Source organism: Prionailurus bengalensis, chromosome B4 (assembly GCF_016509475.1).
Source record: "Prionailurus bengalensis isolate Pbe53 chromosome B4, Fcat_Pben_1.1_paternal_pri, whole genome shotgun sequence".
NCBI lineage: Eukaryota > Metazoa > Chordata > Mammalia > Carnivora > Felidae > Prionailurus > Prionailurus bengalensis.
The window spans coordinates 22,882,540-22,904,412 of NC_057358.1; the positions used below are offsets into that span (position 1 = coordinate 22,882,540).

The 21,873-nt window shown below is 37.6% G+C and overlaps 1 protein-coding gene across 1 annotated transcript in view; it reads right to left on the reverse strand.

The window, feature by feature from the left end:
• The window catches only part of ARHGAP21 (Rho GTPase activating protein 21), a 136,495-nt gene that overhangs the window by 48,892 nt on the left and 65,730 nt on the right, over positions 1–21,873 (reverse strand). The window contains 2 exon segments of the mRNA XM_043562611.1: positions 1,411–1,489; positions 3,724–3,816. Of these exon segments, the coding sequence (XP_043418546.1) occupies positions 1,411–1,489; positions 3,724–3,816 (172 nt within the window).

A 21,873-nucleotide genomic window follows, 5' to 3' on the forward strand; every position in this document is an offset into this window, starting at 1 on the left:
CACTGCAGAATCTCAATGGCTTTGTGCTGCATTATCCATTTGCTACCAACTGCAGACAAAAGGAACACAATTTCTTAAAAGAAAATAAGATAATCAAAAAAAAACAGTTTTCCTCTATTTTTCAAATTGCTTTATCAGCTGAAAAATCAAGACTGTCATTCCAAAGTGTTATTATTCTGAGAGACGAACTACACCAGAAACAAAAAAACAAAAAAAAAAACTTAATGTGGATTTTGAGTAACAGAGATTAAGTCGTGGTTATTTGGAAAAATACTATTTTTAAAGAAGAGATGTTAGCAAATACACGAAAAATTCTTAAATTACAAATTGATAAGATACATTGGTGTATGTATAATGATCTAAATTATTTCAAAGGAATAAAAATTTGGGTGACCTCCCCACTGCCTCTGAAGTGGCTTTAAATTTTTCACCAGTCCCCTGTTCTCTCTGATACTTGAGATTAAATAGGGATCACTGTCAGGAACATGTAGAATCTAACATCAGACGCAAGATTTAAGATTTGCTTTCTCTAAGAATTTCATTAAATAGTAAAACAGTAAGAAGAATACTTGGAGAGCAATAAATCCCAATCACATCATCTAACTGCAAAAATGACAATGCATTAGGGCATTAGTGTAAATAACTTAGATTATATCATGAAATGCTTTAGACATGGTTGGAGGACTTTGATAAAAGTCTTCAGAAAATAGTGAACTTCAATTTAATTATAATAGGGATGATCTGGACAAGGGGACCCCAGTCATGACCAGTAGCATCTGACAGGAATTCAATTTGGTAACCACTTTGGCTTTCAATTTATTTATTTATAATTAAGAAAAATTTTCTCGGTGTGTGGTAGACAGGAAGAGAGTAGGACTAAGTTATCTTTGAGATCTCACAGTCTCTCTACACATATTTATTTGCCTTTAGAATTCAAAAGTCTCTCATTCTGTAGAACGTAGGTGAGAGATGGATTCAAAGAGAATTTCTTGCTGTCTTTATTAAAACAAATGAATAAACTGGAGCTAAGAATGTGATTCAATAAGGTATATAAAGATATCTAAGGAAGAGGTTTTAAAATAAATTACATTCGCTTTCATGTACATTTTTGTTATAAACAAATTATAAATTTAATTGTCATTTCATTTAAATCTAAACTCTGTTCCTTTCAGATTCTAAAGGACTTTAATCACAAATCTGATAGATTTGCTAAAGCAAAGCCACCAAGTTAAGCGACCATCAGGTAGTTCAACCTTGGCAATTCTCAAATGTGTTATCCACTTTAAGGAAAAGTCCTGCTTCTCCACATCCCATTGTAGGGTATAGACATTAATGTATTAAGTGCACTTGCTCCGCTGATTTATAAACACCCATCTTTGGCCAAAATTAATCATATTTCAGGAATCTTACCTGTTCTGAATTAAAGCAATTACTTGGGAATAGGTCTTTCCAATAACACTTTCTCCATTGACTTTTATAATTCGATCACCTACAAAGAGGAATAAAAAAAAAAAACACACACACACACGGGGAATTCCTTAAAAAGTCATTTCTGAATACTTTTGAAATATTTTTTTTAATGTTTACTCACTTTTGAGAGACAGAGAGTGATTGGGAGACAGGCAGAGAAAGAGGGAGACACAGTATTTGAAGCAGGCTCCAGGTTCTGAGCTGTCAGCACACAGCCCGACACGGGGCTTGAACTCACGAACCATGAGATCATGACCTGAGCCGAAGTCGGATACTTAACCGTCTGAGCCACCCAGGTGCCCCAACTTTTGAAATATTTCTTAATGTACTTATTTTTAACATATTCTTGTTCATTATCTTTTAAAGTATCTTTCACAAAAATGAATCTAAATTTTAATACATACAACTTCTTTTTTTTTTTTGTAATTTTTTTTTCAGCGTTTATTTATTTTGGGGACAGAGAGAGACAGAGCATGAACGGGGGAGGGGCAGAGAGAGAGGGAGACACAGAATCGGAAACAGGCTCCAGGCTCTGAGCCATCAGCCCAGAGCCCGACGCGGGGCTCGAACTCACGGACCGCGAGATCGTGACCTGGCTGAAGTCGGACGCTTAACCGACTGCGCCACCCAGGCGCCCCTAATACATACAACTTCTGATGAAATAGAGCTAGGTCTTAAGAGCCCCAGGCAATGATGAGCTTAGAAATGCCAAAAGGTATAGTCACCAAGTGGCTCTAGCTATACTATTTATAACTCTATCACTTGTTTTCTGAGTTGCAGAACTCCTAGCTTTTTCTCTGTTTACCCTGTCATCTCTGATAGAGAAGCATCGTTCAGTGCGCTTAGACAGTTGATGGTTTTTATTACCTTGCTATCCTCTACTTTCAGTCTCATTTCCTTGTAGTATCCTCCAACACATTTAGTTTTTTTTATTAGTGCTGTATTACGGAACTTGAATATGGGTGTGCACATGGTTTTGGCTTTCTGTTTATTAACTTGTTCTTCATTTTAATAAAGAAAAGGACATTTGGATTACTAGTAAGAATTCAGGGGAGCAGAAAGGAAAAGACTGAGAGAGAAAAGACATGGGAAATAGAAAAAAAAAAGTACTTTCTGTGTGCTTCTTACAGCATCTCCATATCTTCCTGCCTTTGCGAGGCTTAGGATAAGATAGGAGATACATTCCGGGTAATGGAATCCCACATGTACACTGATATACATGTTATACACATTAATGAGATTAGGATTAGGCTTACTTTAACTATGACAGAAGAGATAATCAATAAATAGTGCATGCTAATAAATCTTAGTGGCAACATCCGCTGATTGTACTACTGATAGCTGAAAAGACTACACTTTATTCAAAAGGCAGTAAAACATAGTTTTTTACTAATTTCCATTTAAATTATTTCATATTGAAAACAAAAAGAGTAACTATTTTAGTGTGTGCATTAACCTAAACTAAATCTCTTAGTTTTTACTAAAATCACAGAGGGGCACCTGGGTGGCTCAGTTGGTTGAGTGTCCGGCTTCAGCTCAGGTCATGATCTCATGGTTCGTGGGTTCAAGCCCCATGTCACGCTCTGTGCTGACAGCTCAGAGTCCAGAGCCTGCTTCAGATTCTATGTCTCCCTCTCTCTCTGCCCCTCCCCTGCTCAAGCACTGTCTCTCTCTCTCTCAAAAATAAATAAACATTAAAAAAAATTAAAAAAAAAAAAAAGACTTGCTGAAATCACAGATCACAAGAGTATTTTAGAACAGTTACCAGACCGCATCCACGGATACCTACGGATGAAGCAGGACTTGCCTTCCACTGCAGACTTAGGTTATTCTTTGCAGTACAAATTAGTTAATTCACTTCTGGCAGATAAGGTACTTCCAAATCTTGGATCTCCAAGATTATTTCAATTATGCCAATAAACATCTTTATCATTTGGCTTTTTTGTAATCCTCATCAAAACTAAATGTATGCAAAACAGGTGCTTTTAAAAGGGCCCCCAAGAGTCCATTCTCTAAGTGGTAACCAAAAGTGCTCCTAATTTCTAATTTATATTAAGTTATTTCTGTCCAAACCCATCAGTTTGGGTATCAAGAAACACACAGCTAAGTAGGTTTCAAAAACAGTAATAACTGATGCAGAGACATAGGAAAAAACATACCGGAGATAAAAATGTGGAAAATGAAATATGGAAGAAGGAAGAAATGAAGTAAAAAAGAAATTACAAGGTATTGTTTAAAGAAAAATATTAGCACCTGTGCATAATCCAGCTTCAAAAGCAGGTCCCCCTTCTTTAACCTGTTTAACAAATATGGTGTCCATTGGTTCCAAGCGGTTTCTTGGTTTTCCTGCAGGAGAAAAAAAGCCCAAGGCATGATTTTATCTCACGATATTTTATTAAAATGCCAAAAGAGAAAATGGTATTTTAGGCAACGAAGCGTGAAACACATATCCTGAATATGGATGCTCAAATCATAATTTAGGAGTTTTCATTAATTCAAACATTTATTTTGCTTCTTCTAGAACACAACCACCATCACAATAGTAATGGTTTCCATTTAGTAGGGACATTCTGTATGTAAATTGCTACACTAAAGACTATACATGCCCTGAGAACTAATTTCTACAGCACTTAAGTGTTGCTACCACTACTGCATAAAAGAGGAAACTGAGGCTAGGATAGATTAAATCCTCCCAGGTCACATAGCTAGATTTCACAGGCAGTACGCACTCTACTGCTCTTTAACACTGCATTGTGCTAAGCATTAAGTTATAATGATTACTAAGACTCAGTCCTTTCCCTTCAGGGGCTCTGGTGGGAGACAGACATACAAACAAAATGATACTGTAGTATAGAAAACAGTAATAAATAAAATATACAATCATAGCAATGACAAGCGCATGGTCAACTCCGTAAGTCAATATTTCACAATCTATCGATGGATCACCTGCATTAACACTGAAAGTGCTTGCTAAAAATCCATGTTTCAGGGTCCAATCAGAAATCTGTTTTGTCAACGAGTTTTCCAGGCGATTCTTGTACACACTAACATTTGAGAACAACTTACAGTTTCAATAAAATAGAAATCAAGGGAAGATTCCCAGATGAGAGGGCATTTAAGCTAAGTGATAAGCACCAAGGCAAGGACTGTGGTGGGAGGTAAGGCGAAGAAGTAGACAGCGGTTCTCAAAGTGTGGTCCCCAGACCAGCAGCATTGATATAACCAGGGAATGCGTTACAAATGCAAATTTGGGGACTCCATTCGAGACCTACTGAATCAGAAACTCTTGAGATGATTGTGATGTACACTCATGCTTGGGAATCACTGAAGTAGAAGACACAGCCCTGACTCTTAAAGAACTTGACTGAGAAAATGAAGCACATATATATGCATGGAGTAATATAGTAATGTATGTTAAATTGCAATGCTAGGCAAAAGATGAGTGTCAAATATTAAAAGTTTACATTTCTTGCCATATAAAACTAAATTTTCATCATGGTGTATCACAAAGGTGGCTCAAAAAATTCTTAATAAAGGAATATATCTCAGTAGATTCCTTTACATATTTAGGAATTCCTCTGAAGTCGTGAATGGCTAAGTCAATCACTTATAATGCAACAGGGTATAGTGGAAATTGCTTATTTTTAGAAGCCAGTAGATAAGGATCCAAATCCTTGCTTTGCCATTTGATAATCTAATTGCAATTAAGTAAACACTTCTACTTAAACAAACTATTAACTTTTTCTTCTATAATAGAGATAATTATTCTATATTTTTACATTCTTAAAGAGTTTCCACAAAGGCTAAATGGAGTAATTCCTCAGTCAATGTACATTTCCACTCTTCAAAGAGCTTAAATGAAAACTAGTGACATATTTTTATGTCTTTAAGAATTAAAAACATGAAAAGTAATCTACTATCCAATTTAAAAAATTATAAATAGGGGCGCCTGGGTGGCGCAGTCGGTTAAGCGTCCGACTTCAGCCAGGTCACGATCTTGCGGCCCGTGAGTTCGAGCCCCGCGTCGGGCTCTGGGCTGATGGCTCAGAGCCTGGAACCTGTTTCCGATTCTGTGTCTCCCTCTCTCTCTGCCCCTCCCCCGTTCATGCTCTGTCTCTCTCTCTGTCCCAAAAATAAATAAACGTTGAAAAAAAAATTTTTTTTAAATTATAAATATACTGTATATCATATATCTTCCCAAAGAAACGTTATACAGCCTTCTATGTTCAGATGACATGAAAATATTATAAACCCTTTTGTCATTTCTGATGACTGCTTTCTCCATGAGGCTTTGGAGGAAAAAAAGAGCTAGTGTTGGTTCAATCCCTACTATAAAGAAGAATGTCCTAATTCTTAAGAGATATCTGTTAAAGTAGTTATGGACTAATTGTTAGGATTATATGATTATATCTCTATAATTATATCTGCAACTTAATTTTCAAATGGGTTGGGAGAAAAAATAAACCAAGATACCCACACCCCCCAGATACACATGTGGATAGGAGGTAAGTGAAGCAGATATAGCAACATGTTAGTTGCTGAACCAAGATGGACAAGGTTTTTGCTGTGTGTTGAAAATTAAATAAAAAGCCGGGGGAAACTTCCCGCGGATCTCAGGCTTTATTTTTCTTCACAGAACTTATCACTCACTACTTAAAATTACATTTTTATTTGCTTGCCTTTTGGCTCTTTGTCCCTCCCACTAAAATGAAGAGCAGGGATTTTTATCATGTTCTCTGATAACCACAGTACCTACAACAATGCCTAGTGCAGAACTGGTATTCAATAAATAGTTATTCAATGAATAAATAAATTTATTATTTAGTTTGATTCTCATAACAAGCCTTCGGGATGGGCATTATGATCCTAATATTGTCGTTGTACCTGAGAGGAAACAGACTAAGTACCTTATAAAGAGGCAGAGTAGGGATTTGAACTCAGGTCTGAATCCAAACATGGTGTTCCCTGCTGCTTCAAAAATAATTGAACTATTTATTCTTTTGTCAAGCTTTACTGAATACAAGTAGATAGTCCGCTTATAAAGACTTTGAATAGAAAAAAAGTTTCTTTTCAGTATCACTCACTTAAAATGCAATTACTTAATTTCAATCAAGTCAGTAATCAGTCTAGGTCTCTCTATAGCCAACTCAACATTTACAGGAGCTGGCATTGAAAGAAAACCATCTACTTTTTCTTAGCTAGAGATTTGAGGGTTTAACTAAGTTTTACTGAATCAAGTCATTGCTTTCATGGAAAGATTTGTACAATAAAAGAGAAGAAACACTTTTCTCATTAATGTTTTCTGGTCCACTATGTCCGAAAGGTGATTATACCCTACTTATATTTAAAAATACAAAATGTAAATGACATTAATAATTTCTATTAAAAAATTAAAAGTTAGCTGGATAGCAATGTAGTAAACCCGATAGAAAATTTCACATATACAGAACAGATGTAGTCCAAAATAATTTTGTTTTAATTTCTATAAAAGAAATATTGGGGCGCCTGGGTGGCGCAGTCGGTTAAGCGTCTGACTTCAGCCAGGTCACGATCTCGCGGTCCGTGAGTTCGAGCCCCGCGTCAGGCTCTGGGCTGATGGCTCAGAGCCTGGAGCCTGTTTCCGATTCTGTGTCTCCCTCTCTCTCTGCCCCTCCCCTGTTCATGCTTTGTCTCTCTCTGTCCCAAAAATAAATAAACGTTGAAAAAAAAAAAAAAGAAATATTAACTTTGCAGTGATTGTCATTACAAATCCAGAGACACTCTGTCATTGACAAATCTTTCAATACACTGTGCCTGAAAACATATGAAGGTGGAAAAGACTGAATAAAATAGGGGCCAATATTATAGCAGAAACTATTACATCTGCTGAGAATTACACTTTTGATTCTTGTTGTCACTTTCCTTTCTGAATTTTCTCTAAAATCCGACTTACTATTGCTACCTAGATATTATCCGATTCCTTCTGGACAACAGAAAATTGATATCCCTTAATTACAGACAGGTTTCACTACAAAACATACTTCTTTTCAAATTCCATGTTCCTTGACTCTAAGTCTTGAATTAAACACTTGGCTCATTAATTTTAAGAGTGTCTTCTTTTTATAAGATGGACAGAGAACGACAAATACCATATGGTTTCATTTCTATGTGGAATCTGAAAAAAAAAAAAAACAACAAAAAACCAAAACAGACTCAAATTCAGAGAATAAACTGGTGGTTGCCAGAAGGGAGGGAGGTTGGTGGGTAGGTGAAATAGGTGAAGAGGATTAAGAGGTAGAAACCTCCAATTATAAAATAAGTAAGTCATGGGATGAAAAGTACAGCATAGATAATATAGTCAATAATATTGTAATAACTTTGTGTGGTGACAGATGGTAACCACACTTACATAGCAAGCATTCCGTAATATATATAAACGTCAAATCATTATATTGTACACCTGAAACTAATATATTCTGTCAGCTATACTTCAATTAAAAATTTTAAAGAATTTTTTAAAAGAAAAAATAATTTTGAAAACCATCTTCTCTTTAATATATCCTACTGAAACTGGAAATGAAAAATACCAGATTTAAAATGTGTGTTTATTCAATCTTTTGTGTCCCTGGGTTTTTTTGTTTTGTTTTTCATTTTTTGTTTGTTTGTGTTTTTGTGTTTAAGTAGCCTCCACGCCCAACGTGCAGCTTGAACTCACAACCCTGAGACCAAGAGTCACGTGCTCTACTGACTGAGCCAGCCAGGCACTCTGTCTTTAGTTTTTTAAGTCAATTTCCAGATGTGCAAAACTAAAAGTCTGATCCTGAGTTGTGGTAATTCATAAGGAAAAATGATTTCTTACTTCTCTGTATTATCATCTGGCAGGGCCAGATAGCTTCCCTGGCAATTCTTAGTGAAAAGCCTCTTTTAATTCTACATCTGTGTTTTATACTTTCTCATTTTTTTTAAAGAACACATAGGACATGCTTCAAAGAACTGTTAAATACCTTTTTAAAAAAGGTTTTTTTATCTTTATTTTTGAGAGACAGAGTGTAAGCGGTGGAGGGGCAGAGAGAGAGGGAGGCACAGAATCCGAAGCAGGCTCCAGGCTCTGAGCTATCAGCACAGAGCCCGACACGGGGCTCGAACTCACAAACTGTGAGATCATGACCTGAGCTGAAGTCGGACGCTCAACCGACTGAACCACCCAGGCGCCCCACGTTAAATACCTTATTCAAGTGTCATTTCCTTGATCTTATCAAAAAAGAAAAGAAAAGAAAAGAAAATGTATCTTTTTAGCACACACATGTAATTAAATCTTTCTGTATCTGAGAAAAGGAAGTAAAAAGACAAGAATTTGAATAATCTAAATGGCTAAATGACAATGACTATGTTATTTAATATACAGTTAATATAGACTTAAACAAGAAGATATAAACACATATATGAATTTACTTTAATATTAGACTTTGAAATCAGGGGGGAAAGCACATATTTTTACATTATACTAAATACTGAAAAATGAGTAAAAAGGAAGGAAGGAAGGAAGGAAGGAAGGAAGGAAGGAAGGAAGAGAAAGAAAGAAAGAAAGAAAGAAAGAAAGAAAGAAAGAAAGAAAGAAAGAAAGAAAGAAAGAAAGAAGAAAGGAAGTGTAGGTAGTGATTGCTTTCCAAATACTGGATGAATATCCAGGTAGATGTGATTTTTATTCTCCATAGCCCGTATATGGCAGTAGCTAACAGCTTGGACCTTTTAGGCAGATTATGTGGTTTAAAATCCTAGCTCTGCCATTTATTTTCCAGGGAGGGGGGTATCAAATTATACAAGAGTTAGTTGTCTCTCAGAAATTCAATTTAATTGGGCATCCTCTATTTTATCTGGCAACCCCACCTCCCTGTGATTTGAGACAAATGATTTATTTTTGATCCAGTTAACTCATCTGAACAATGAGGATGATGGTAACATATCCCCACCTGACAAGCCTGTTATGAGGATTAAAAGAGATAATCCATTAAAATGCTTATATAATGTCTAATACAAGTAGGTATTTAATAAATGTTATTACTCTGCTAGACTGATAATAAACGTCCAGAAGGTTTACATACAGATCAGGGATAAATGAGCCAGGCGGCCTGTCACTCTGAAAGTACTTAATTAAATCCTGGTTGAAAGAGTATCTCTACAAATGTAACTGCCAGATTATGGGAAAGTTGAGGAATATAAGCCAAACACTACAGAATGCTAACGAAAAGAAGGTCGAAAAAAATTAAGGGATTGCACTAAAAAGTCTCCAGTAACTGACATGAACTACACACCTATTTTCAAAAAAGACTGGTGTTGAAACCAGTGTGCTACATCTCTAGGCCAGTGGGCTTTGTCGGTTAAGAAAGATTATTTAGGGGCGCCTGGGTGGCTCAGTCGGTTAGCGTCTCACGATCTCATGGTTCGTGAGATTGAGCCCCATATCGGTCTCTGTGCTGACAGAGCCTTGCCTGCTTCAGATTCTCTCTCTCCCTCTCTCTCTGTCCTTTCCCCACTCATGTACTCCCTCTCTCTCTCTCTCTCTCTCTCTCTCTCTCTCTCTCAGAAATAAACATTAAAAAAAGAAAGATTATTTAAACCTATAATAACTTTCTTCTTTAGAGAATGCTAAAATCAAAATCACTTGCAACATGTAAATTATTTCAAAATCTAAACTTAGAATAGAAGCAAACAGATTAAAGCAAATAGATTATTTTAAGAAGTGACAGTTTTGAAGTATGCCACTTGCAAAAAGGACCCTGTAATGAATATCCACAGAGTAACAGGTAGAAGTCAGGGAATCCTGTAGTTCTGGAGACAAGAGAAAAATATTTCTTAACAGAGTGAAAAAAAATATATACTTTTTTTTTAAAAAAAAGTTGTTATTTATTTTTGAGACACAGAGAGACGGAGCATGAGCCGGAGAAGAGCAGAGAGAGAGGGAGACACAGAATCCAAAGCAGGCTCCAGGTTCTGAGCTGTCAGCACAGAGCCTGATGCGGGGCTTGAACTTACGGACCGTGAGATCATGGCCTGAGTCAAAGTCGGACGCTTAACCGACTGAGCCACCCAGGCGCCCCTATACTTTACACAAAGAAATACCATCCATGTTTTAAACAAAAACAAAGCAATAGAAAATAATGGCTACCACTGAGATTAAGCTTTTCAAATTCTTCCTTCTCTCTGAGTTCTCAAGGTTGTTGCTGAACAATTTTTTAAAAAATGGAACCAATCTTCTCATTTATAATGAGAGTTAATTTTTTTAAGTATTCTTTTAATTTATTTCTTTGTTGTAAAAAAAAAAATCTCTACACAAGAGAAAACCGTTGAACTTAAACTGTGCTTCATAGGAAAGTTATACAAGCCTTGGAAGAAGTATACTCCCACAAAGGTGGAGATACATTCACATAATGGAACATTAAAGCTCCAGGCATTAATTATTTAAAGAAAATCAATTAAATAGCTTATTGAAATTGATATTTAGTTCTCGGACCAAAAATAACTGAAACCACAATGTAGATTGAAATAGATACCGGAGTTAAATCTAAATAATGAAAAATGAGCTCAGCTTCTTTTGGATGGGTAGCAAACTGCCACAGGGGAGAAAAAAAAGGTTATGCAGAAGAATTTAGTGAGCAAAAGTTAGGAATTATGAATCTACTTTAAGGCAGAAAACAAACGGGGGGAAATAAACACCAAATTCAGGCTAGTGATTACCTCTGAGGGAAGAGAATAGGGAAGGAGTAATATAAAACACCTTCACCATACTTATAATCATTTGTATCTGGGGGGGGGCGATTAGGGAAGGGGGAGCTGGAACTGGGGGGAAGGATGTGAGACGGTAATACGACAAATACAGGTGGCAAGCATTTGGAAGCCACATTTTCTCCCCTATATTTTCTGTTTGCCTGAAATATTTCGTAACCATTTTTAATTGCTAAACACAGGCTTCTAATCTCTATTTTGGGGGTCTGCTTTGCTGATGGCATACAAGATTACCCTAAGAGCCTAACAGAGACACATTGTCTAATAAGCAAAAATCCATATATATCATTATGAAGCAGCAGCCAATTTAAGAAGACTGATATGGCAGGTTATTGGGTACTCCATTTCCTTTGGTTATGGCAGAAGCCCTAATTAAAAAAAAATAAATATATGCCATTTTATTAAATCTAGGTATTCCCAAATTTCTACTAAAGGTGCTCTCATTTCCAGAGTGATGGCTAGTACTTTAAAACTGTATCTCTCAAGCCTCCAATCTGCAGCTCCAACAATTATGAGCTTCAAACCTCAAATTCCAATAACCTCTGGACATTGTAAAATGTTGCCTGCTGGGGCTCAGTCAAATTATATCTATTATAAGCAAACACGTATTCTCTACTCAACCTCATCTTCAAGTAGTATCAGGTGAAACATAATGAAACAAAATCTGTTAAATATGAAAAAGCAGACCATATTCTACTTAATCATGATAAACTTTCTTTCAACCCACACCCATCTGATTATTTTTGTTTACTTTTCATTGCAGAAAATGTCCAGCATAGACAAAACAGAATAAACCCCCATGAACATGACTTAAATAGCTGCAAAAACCCTGCCAGTCTTGTTTCACTCCTGCTTACTTTTTTTCCCCTAAAGTATTTTAAAGCAAATCCCAGATATCATGCCAATTCATCAAGAAATACTTTAAATACTTCAGCATACATCACCAACAAATAGGAACTCTACTTTTTCTTAAGGAAAGATAACAAAACCCTCCCATAGTTCTCCAAACTATGTAATACTCTCCAAGGTGTGGATAATATAAACGGACAACAAACACAACCTTGCCTTCTACATTCATTGTCCCAAATGCCTACTTAACATTAATGAAAAGCAGTATGGCATGACATAGAAATGACAGCACCAAAAGCTATGAAATAAATTTAGAAAGGTTTCACGTGTAAAACACCACAGAACTCTAAGTTCCCAATCAAGTTAACCGTTCCCAATGAATGCTCTGCCTACGTATTCTAATTCAGTGAGGTCATCCGTGTGAGAAAACATACCCTCCATGAAAAAGTCCAGCATACAGAACAGTGCTTGGCATATGACAGATGACCAATAACTATTCACTACTGACTTATTCAAATTACAGCCCTAGAAGATGTCAATAGTAAAACTGCCCCAAACCAAGTCAGAGATATGTTTCAGGAACAAAGCTCTTACACTGCAGATGACCTGCGGCAGAATCTCCCTCAAATAAAAGGAAAATGCTGCCACTTAGTAGCAGTTTGAGTAAAATACCACTAGGTGTCAGACATGAATCAAAATTTTCTGGCATGACAATCTATTTAGACAAGAAAGACTCTGGAAGAGTGTTATTCATTCAACAAATATTTACTGAGCTCATAAATGTGCCAGGTGCTGATTGTCCTACAATGAACACAACAGTTCTGGGATCTGCCTTCTGGAGTATCTGAAGTTTATGAAGCATCATCTTTCCTCTCTCTCTGAAGTTTCAGGAATTTCACAAAGTATGTCTCGCGTGTAGATTCACAGCCCTGCCATTCCTGTTGTGCTGGATTTTAATTTCTCTGCAAACCCAGAAAAATGTGTTACAGTGTTCTAACCACAAGCAGCTATCTTTCCATCTGTGTATCTTTCCATTTTACCATCGCTGGGCCCCTTGACCAATGAAATTTGCCCCTCACATTGTCATCAAGCCCTTCCATCTTAAAAAGGAGGACTTACCAGGCTCCCCCAGAAATCACTCTCTTTCTTGCTAAAAACACTCATGGATCAACAAAATCCAACAGCAACCTCCACTTCCTTTTCTCCTTGACCTTCCAAAGCATTCCATTTGCCAATCTCCAACTATGGAGAATTCTGTCCAGATGCCCACTCTGCTCCTATTCTTGGCCTGCTATTTCAGCATAACCTATAGCCCAATGATTTACAGTTTCCAAGTTCAGTGAAGTTCTTGGTACTGCTCACTGAACCTTCAAGGTTGTGGTTTCAAACCTCCAAAAAATCTTCTTAAACTGGCTATTCCATCTTGATTTCCTCACATTAGTTGGATAACTTTGCCTCTTACGGCACCCTACCTCGATGGCTGTATCCTCATTTTTTAATCTTTGCCCACATCCACACTTCCTTTTGCTCCACCTCAAGTAAGGACTTAGTTACTGGCCTTCTTTAGAACCTTGTTTCCCTCATGGTCTCCTCTCGTGGGTAAAACTTCAGTCAGTCTCTGTTCTTCTCCCCGCTGGACGGAAATACATGTTCTCAGAGACCTACCAAAGCTTCCCAAATGTAAAATAACAATAAATCTTCTCCCTGTCTTTCCACATAGCTATCATCTCTTCTACTCCTTCCCTTCCTTTCCATGCTTCCTGAAGAATAGTCCATACTCCTACCCTCATTTCTTTATTTTCAATTCAGGGTTTCTCAGACACTGAGAAGTATGCCGTTGGGGGCAAAAGCACCCACACACCTCACTCCCATGCTCACTGAGGTTCACTGCTCTAATTTACGTTCCAACCCACTGATATTTGGTTCTCACATCCCGTCGTCTCACTGTACTGAAACTATTCTCCTATCTTACCACTTTGCTACTTGTCAGACTGGGTCCAACAGTATCTTTTCAGTCATCAGCCTAATGAATTTTCTGTGACAAATGGCACGTTATCCACTCCCCCCTTAAAATGACCACCTCTTAATTAGTAAGTCATCGACTCCTCCTGGTTGTCTTCATACCTTCTAAAACTTATTTTCAGAGTTCCTTTTCTGATTCTTCGTTCTCTGACCATCTCTTGGATGTTGTGTTCCCTAGGGTCCTATCTTTTATTCTGTTTTCATGCTCTCTGTGCATGGTTTCATTTATCCCTAGGACTTAATTACAGCATATATAATAATGACTTCCAAATCTATTTTCAATCCCCTCCTCTATGAGCTCCACACCCAAATTTTCAACTAGCTACTGAACGTTCTACAGGCATCAGAAATGCAACTTATCCCAAACTAAACCCATTTCCCCAGAGGAAGATATGCTTCCCCTCTAGAATCCCGCAGTTAATGCCCCTTCCCCCATCTATCTACTCATTTATGCCAGAAAAGCTAAGCATAATCCTCCACAAATCAACCATTGTTGGTGACATAAAATCCACCCCCAAGCCCTACCACCAAATCTGGGCAAATATAACTTCCGGGTGTCTCTGATATATCTGTTCCAGAACACTGTTCTTCCTTCCTCCTGATAAAGTCCTATTCATCTGTCAACAGCACAAAGGACATCCCGCCTGAGACCCCTTCCCTGGTGCTTAGACAATTCCCCCTCTGTTCTGTGGTCCTGTCAAAACTGTACATACCTCTGTGGTTGCACTTACAGAATTATATTACACCTTCAATGTCCACCAGAGCAGGAGTTTCTGGAAGCCAAGGCCCATATCTTACATACACATTTGTTGAACGTATACAGGCCAGGAACTGTTCTGGATTTTAAGCCAAAATAATAAAATAGAGTTCCTGTTCTACATTCTAATGGAGGAAGAAAATGTTCCACAAGAAACAGGTAGTAGGAGAGATGGTGACAGTGTTAGGAAAAATAATAAGCAGAGTGGGAAGGAGAGGGAAAATGAAAGGCAGGGCTGTAATGCTATCTTCATGAAATGGTCAGGCAAACCCTCTCTAGCAGGTGACATTTGAACAACTATCTGAAGAAAGCCAGGTTAGAGGCCATATTGCTCCCTTCCCAGCAATCAGATTAGCGACTTGTTCATGGCAGTGACTCAACAAATGTTTGCTAAGTGAATGAATAAGCAACAGGAAACATATTTCTATATATAACATATTTAGCATTCGTATGCAAATATTTCTACTCTGAAAAGTTATCTGTGAAACTTCGAAAACAGAGACCATAACTATTACCATTAACTTATCAGCCGTATCTATGAATCACATACTTTGAATGTAGACTAGCTGGAGAGCAATCAGGGAAAAAAAACCAAACGGGACTATCCAGCCAGATGGTGTCTGTGATCAAGGTCTTAAGTCATGCAGCAGCTGGGAAAAGACAGCTCAATGTCACCTAATTACAGGATCACCTCTGCAACAACATTTTCCGTGGAGAAGTTATTCCAGGGGACAGCCTAGAACATTAATACTCCAAACACGTACCTTCCTTGACTTTTTCACCTTTATAGCCCTATCCCCAGTTAGCTTTCTGAGACCCTGGATGTCATATATCTTAAAGGTTTTAGAACGCTTCCAGAAACTTTTAAAATTGCATTTATTTTCTTGACCACCAAAGTAACTTCATGCCTTTCAAAGTCTTAAAACCTGCTCCAAAAAATTGGATTTCTGACAGTGCCTACTTTAATCCAATCAAATTCCATTATTGTGAAAATGGTTTCCTGGAACTTTTAAGGTGAAGTTATATATATATTTTTTTAACTCACATCTAACTTGACCACCTTAGCAGTGTATTTTACAAAGCGGTTGCCCAAATTCCTACTGAACTCCAGGATTACCACATTTTTGTTACTACTGTCCCAGCTCACATGCTCAGCAGTTATATGAAATAAGATCTCTAAATTAAAAAAAAAAAAAAAAAGTCTGACACTTTGCATAAAAAGGGGAGAAAGGTGAAAGATAAGAAGGCAGACAAGAGACAATAACTTTCTTCCTCGACAGCGGAGGTACAGACAGGAACATGCTGAGTTCTGCAGCTTTGGGAAGAGTCATTTGGGAACAGTGTTTACTCAACAAACATTTGAGCTCCTACCAGGTACTTACTAGGCACTGGAAATTAACAATAAAAGACAGTTTCCTTCCTTAAATAATCTTTGCCCTTAAAGCAATGCATAAAAACCCTGTCTTCATAAATACAATGAATAGTCTGGGTATGTAGGAAAATTTCACTTTGCACACGCCGATGATTAATTTTTGATAAGAGATATCACTGCCCCTCTTATTTCTGCATTTTCCTGTATCAGATCTGTGCTGCGGCTACCACCTCCCAGAATCAGGTATAGGAGGCGGCAGAAAATCTCAGCTTGTTTACCATGGAGCAGGAGCAATCACTCGGATTAGCTGTCTCCAAAATATGAGGAGGGATTTTCCAGAAGAGGATTAGGGAAACTAACTGTGTGAAGCATGAAACAATCGATTTACTTCATCTTATACAAAATGGGCTTCCAAACATTTGAAAATAGCTATCACTTTCTTGCCCTCTGCATCTCTTTTGCAAGCCAAAGGTTCAAGTTCTTTCAATCTTCTCAAAAAATACACATCATAAAATTTATATATATCCTTGCCATCACTGTCTTTGATTTCTGGGGCTCCCCAGTGTTTCAACCATGTCCTATTTAACCACAAGAAGATCTGGGAGCCCTCATTTCCCATCCTTTCCCACCTGTCAAATGGAGATGAATAAAATGAATATCTGAAGTTAACTTATCAATAGCAACATGAAGAATCACTTATCTTGTGTGTGTGTGTGTGTGTGTGTGTGTGTGTGTGTGTGTATCTGTAAGCTTATACATTTTTATACTAGGAAACATTGCTCATAACAGCAAACTACAAATAACTTCGTAATCTGATTTTATCTATGTTGATAGGACATAAAGATATTTTATTACGACATATGGGCGGCAAATCTTCCAATGAAGTATCGATGTACTAGCAAATTGAGCTACTACAAGGGAATGCACAATTTATATTTGAACCAGAGTGCGTATACATGTGAGCCTAGCTGCTAGACAACATCTCCAAATACTATTAATGTCAACCCTATATGTGCAGGCTACTGAACATGAGCCCCTTCCATTTTAAGAGTTTCTTCACCCAGCAGGCAGAAGAAAAGCCTAAGTCCTAGACAGTTATGAATTAATTAGAAGATTAGCCCACATTTAAGAATAATGTTAACTGAAAATTATGCTTCCACCAACCTGAAAGCTACCTGGGTGCTAAGCAAAGGAAGGGGGAAAAGAGAAGGAAACCAATTTCTAAAAAGTGGCTATAGACCAAACTTCACATTGATTTGCAGGCTAAAAATACAATCGCCTGGTTCTGTATAAAAGCAAACACCAGTCTACTTGAAAACAACTTTTTCACCCTAGATCTCAAAAAATCTCCAGTAATAACTTTTGAAGGTCAACAAACGCAAAATAGTCCAATACATAAAGCAAAAAAACCCCAACCTATCCTGAGCTAGAACCAGAAAAAAAAAAAAAAAAGGAAAGAGAAACAGAGGAGCGCCTGGGTGGCTCAGTCAGTAAGCATCCAACTTCAGCTCAGGTCATGATCTCACTGCTCGTGGGTTTGAGCCCCAGGTGCTGTGCTGACAGCTCAGAGCCTGGGGCCCACTTCAGATTCTGTGTCTCTCTCTTTTTCTGCCCCGCCCCCACTCATTCTCTCTTTTCTCTCTCAAAAAAATGAGTAAACATTAAAAAATTTAAAAAAAGATGGGGCGCCTGGGTGGCTTGGTTGGTTAAGCATCCGACTTCAGCTCAGGTCATGATCTCACAGTCCGTGAGTTCAAGCCCTGCGTCGGGCTCTATGCTGACAGCTCAGAGCCTGGAGCCTGTTTCAGTTCTGTGTCTCCCTCTCTCTCTGCCCCTCCCCTGTTCATGCTCTGTCTCTCTCTGTCTCAAAAGTAAATAAACGTTAAAAAAAAATTAAAAAAAAAAAAAATTTAAAAAAGAAAAGAAAAGAAAAGAGAAACAGACCCAGAAAGACTCTTGATAGTGGAATTTCCAGAACCAGATTATAAAACAACTTTGCTTAGCATGTTTGAAGAAATTATTAAAAAAAAAAGGCCTAAAAATGATAAAGAGAAAACTATAAGAAGCGATCATGTACAGTTTAGTACATTACCCTAAAGAACTTCTAACAATCAAGATTTAAAACTCAAAATTATTAGATATATACTAGAAGAAAATATCCAAAATGCAGCTGGGGAAGACCAAAAACAAAGAGGAAAAAGTAGAGAATTTAGGAACCATAGGGGACAGAATAAAAACATCTAACATGTTTAATTGAAGAATTAAGAGAGCACTGAAGAATTGAAGAAAGCCTTGAAATACAGATAATACGTGAGGAAACACTGACTGAAAATTTTCTAGAACTGATGACAGACACCCAACGACAGACACAAGAAGCTCAATGAATTGGAAACAAGGAAAATAAAAATAAATTTTCACCAAGAATGGCCAAACACCAAAATGGCCAAACACCAAAGACATGCAGAAAATCTTAACAGTAGATATGAAAAAAGTTTGCCTTCAAAAAACCAATAAACCAAAATATGAATTCTTATGAGCAAGTATAGAAGCCAAAAGAGAGTGGGATATGATCTTCAATATGTTGGAAGAAAATATCAACATAAAATTCTGTAGCAACAATCTTTTCCAAAATGACAGCAAAGCAAAGACCTTTCAGGAAAAAAACAAACCAACAAAAATCCCGAGAGAACTGTGACACAACATAAAAGTATCCTAAAGGTAAGGAGGGAGAGAAATAAGTAGAGAGAGCATGACCTAAGGCCCTTATATTGTTTCAGAACAGAGTAAAATATTAATTAGCATTAGACTGTGATAAACTTGCATATTATAATTTCTAGGATAACCACTAAAAGAATCACAATATATTATTTAGTCTTAAAGAGAGAAAAGAAATATAAGAAATTCAAAGTAAAATAGAAACTTTAAAATAAAGTAGGTGATTAAACAATAAATGTATTATGAGTTGTATTAAACGTAAACAGACAAAAATTTCCAAATCTGACAATAGTGAACTGCCTTATTTCAGAATCAACTCTTCCACCCATGAGCCACAACCAGAAAAGCTCGACCAAGTACAGGTAACATTTGTATGAAGGCAGAGACAGCCTCCAAGGCAAGAGCACTCAGAGGGACAAGATCCCAGAGAGAAGGGAGTCCAGCGAGGTGGTCTCAGTGTTTTACACCGCTTTTCACCTCGAGGCCCTTTCCGCTTCCAAAGCCACAGCTGAGAGACCGAGGGGCTGTGCAGAGCTTCCATCAGTCTCGAAGGGCCACGGGAACAAAAGTGGGCATTCGAGGCCAGCCAAGGAAGAAGGCCTGGAAAACACCACCATGCTTTCAGTTGGGGCCTCCAAAGTAACGTGTGGGGTGGGCAGGGGTGAAAAAGAGAAAGCCCAACCCCGTCAAGCGTGCAGGCATGCTGTGCAGATTTCCTTCGAGAGAAGCTGCTATGGGGAACACAGCTGGGTGACAGCGCTAGCTGCTGCCCTTTAATATCCACCGCCACATTCGCACAGAGGCCACGTTTCCCCACGCCTGCCCAAGGATTCTCAAGGGCAGTGTTTGCATGGGAGCTCCCCAGTTGCCTCACAGAGGCCTCCATACCTTGGGCTGCAATCTGGCACCTTTCCTACCGGAGCCTCCCTTCCCTCTCTTCTTTCACAGATGTCAGACCTACAGCGCGCTCTGAAGTCTTCCCCTGCCTCTCCCGCCCCCTTCTTCTCAATCCTGCACAGACACTTCTCCCACGAAATCTCTGGCACGTCTAACGCTGTCTTGCCATCTGTTCCTGTTGTGGCGTCTGTTTCGCAGAGAACCCGAACTGTTACACCAAATGTCAAAAAAACTAAGGCCCACCTTTAGGTAAAGACAGTCTCTGAACAGAGATGCAAAAATCCTAAATACAACAGAAAACCAAACCTGGCAATATGTAAAAAGTATCATATATTATGAACAAGCTTGGTTTAGTCCAGTAATGCAATGTTTAACAGTTGGAAAAATAAATCAATATAATTCACTATATTAAGAGATTAAAGGGAAAAAAATAAAAGGTTTATTCCAAAAGATGCAAAAAAATTCAACACTCCTTCATGGGAAAGACATTACATTCACAGATTAGAAGATTCAATTATTTCAAATGTTTTCAAATAATCAAATATTGTAATTAATACAAAGCTAATTAAAATTCCAATAGGATTTTTTTGTGGGTGTAGAAACTGACAAACTGATTTTAAAAGTGTTATAATATTGCAAATGGACAAAAACAGCCAATCCAATCGTGAACAACAAAATTAAAAGACTTTACCTTTCAGCAACATTTATTATATAGTAACGACAGTAAAATTAAGATCGCAGTTTTGCTGCAAAGAAAGTGACCGATGGAATAGAACAAAGGTTGACAAATTTTGTGTGTAAAGAGCCAAGCAGTAAATATTTTAGGCCTTGCAGAACATATACAGTCTCTGTCACATATTCTTCTTCTTTTAAACAACCTTTTAAAAATATAGAACCGTTCTTAGTTTGGAAGCTACACAAAAGTGAGGCACAGGCCAACCCCTGGAAAGAAGAAAGTCCAGAAACAGACCTACACATATACAGATACTTTATGATCAAGGTGGTTTTACAGAACAGTAAAGAAAGTACGGTCTTTTCTCTAAAGAGTGCAGGGTTAAATGTATATCCATATAGGGGGAAAAAATCTTGACTTCATACTACATGCAAAAATAGTCAATTACAGGTGAACTGCAGATATAGCTTTGTGACCATGCTTAAATAGGATTCAACGTATTAGCCATAAAAGGGAAGATTGACAATTTGGACTATATTACAAATAGGAACTTTCCTTTATGAAAATTACTAACGAGAAATTGAAAGGTAACTAATAGCTGGATATTTGCTATAGATACAACTAATAAAATCCTCATTAAGAATATTTAAAAAATTGTTTAATGTTTTTTAAATTTATTTTTGAGAGAGAAACAGGGTATGAGTGGGGGAGGGGCAGACAGAGAGGGAGACACAGAATCTGAAGCAGGCTCCAGGCTCTGAGCTATCAGCACAGAGTCTGACGTGGGGCTTGAACCCACAAACCATGAGATTGAGACCTGAGCTGAAGTCAGACGCTTAACTGACTGAGCCACTCAGGCGCCCCTCCTCATCAAGAATATTTAAAGAACTCCTACAAATTAATTTTTTTTAAAGTACTGATACCCGATAGCCAAACGAAAGGTAATCAACCCCATTAGTTTTCAGGAAGATAAAAATGAACCCACATTCCATACCACTATACGCCCACTAAAATGACTAAAATTAAAAAGACGGACAAATATTAAATGTTAGTGAGGATATGACACAACTGGGACGCTCACACCTTGTGGTTCAGTATATTAGTTGGTATAATCACTTTGAAAACAAGTTAGCGGTATCTACTAAATGTGCCTGTATGCACACCTATTAGTGTTACCCCTGGATACACAGACCCACTAGAAATAAGTACATGTGTTCCCAAAAGTTCATGTATAAGAACGCTCATAGCTGCACTGGCTGAAATAGCTAAACACTGGGGGAAAAAATCCAACTAAATTATTATATATGTTCTCTTTGTTTTAAATCAACTTTAATGAGGTATAATTTACATGTAATA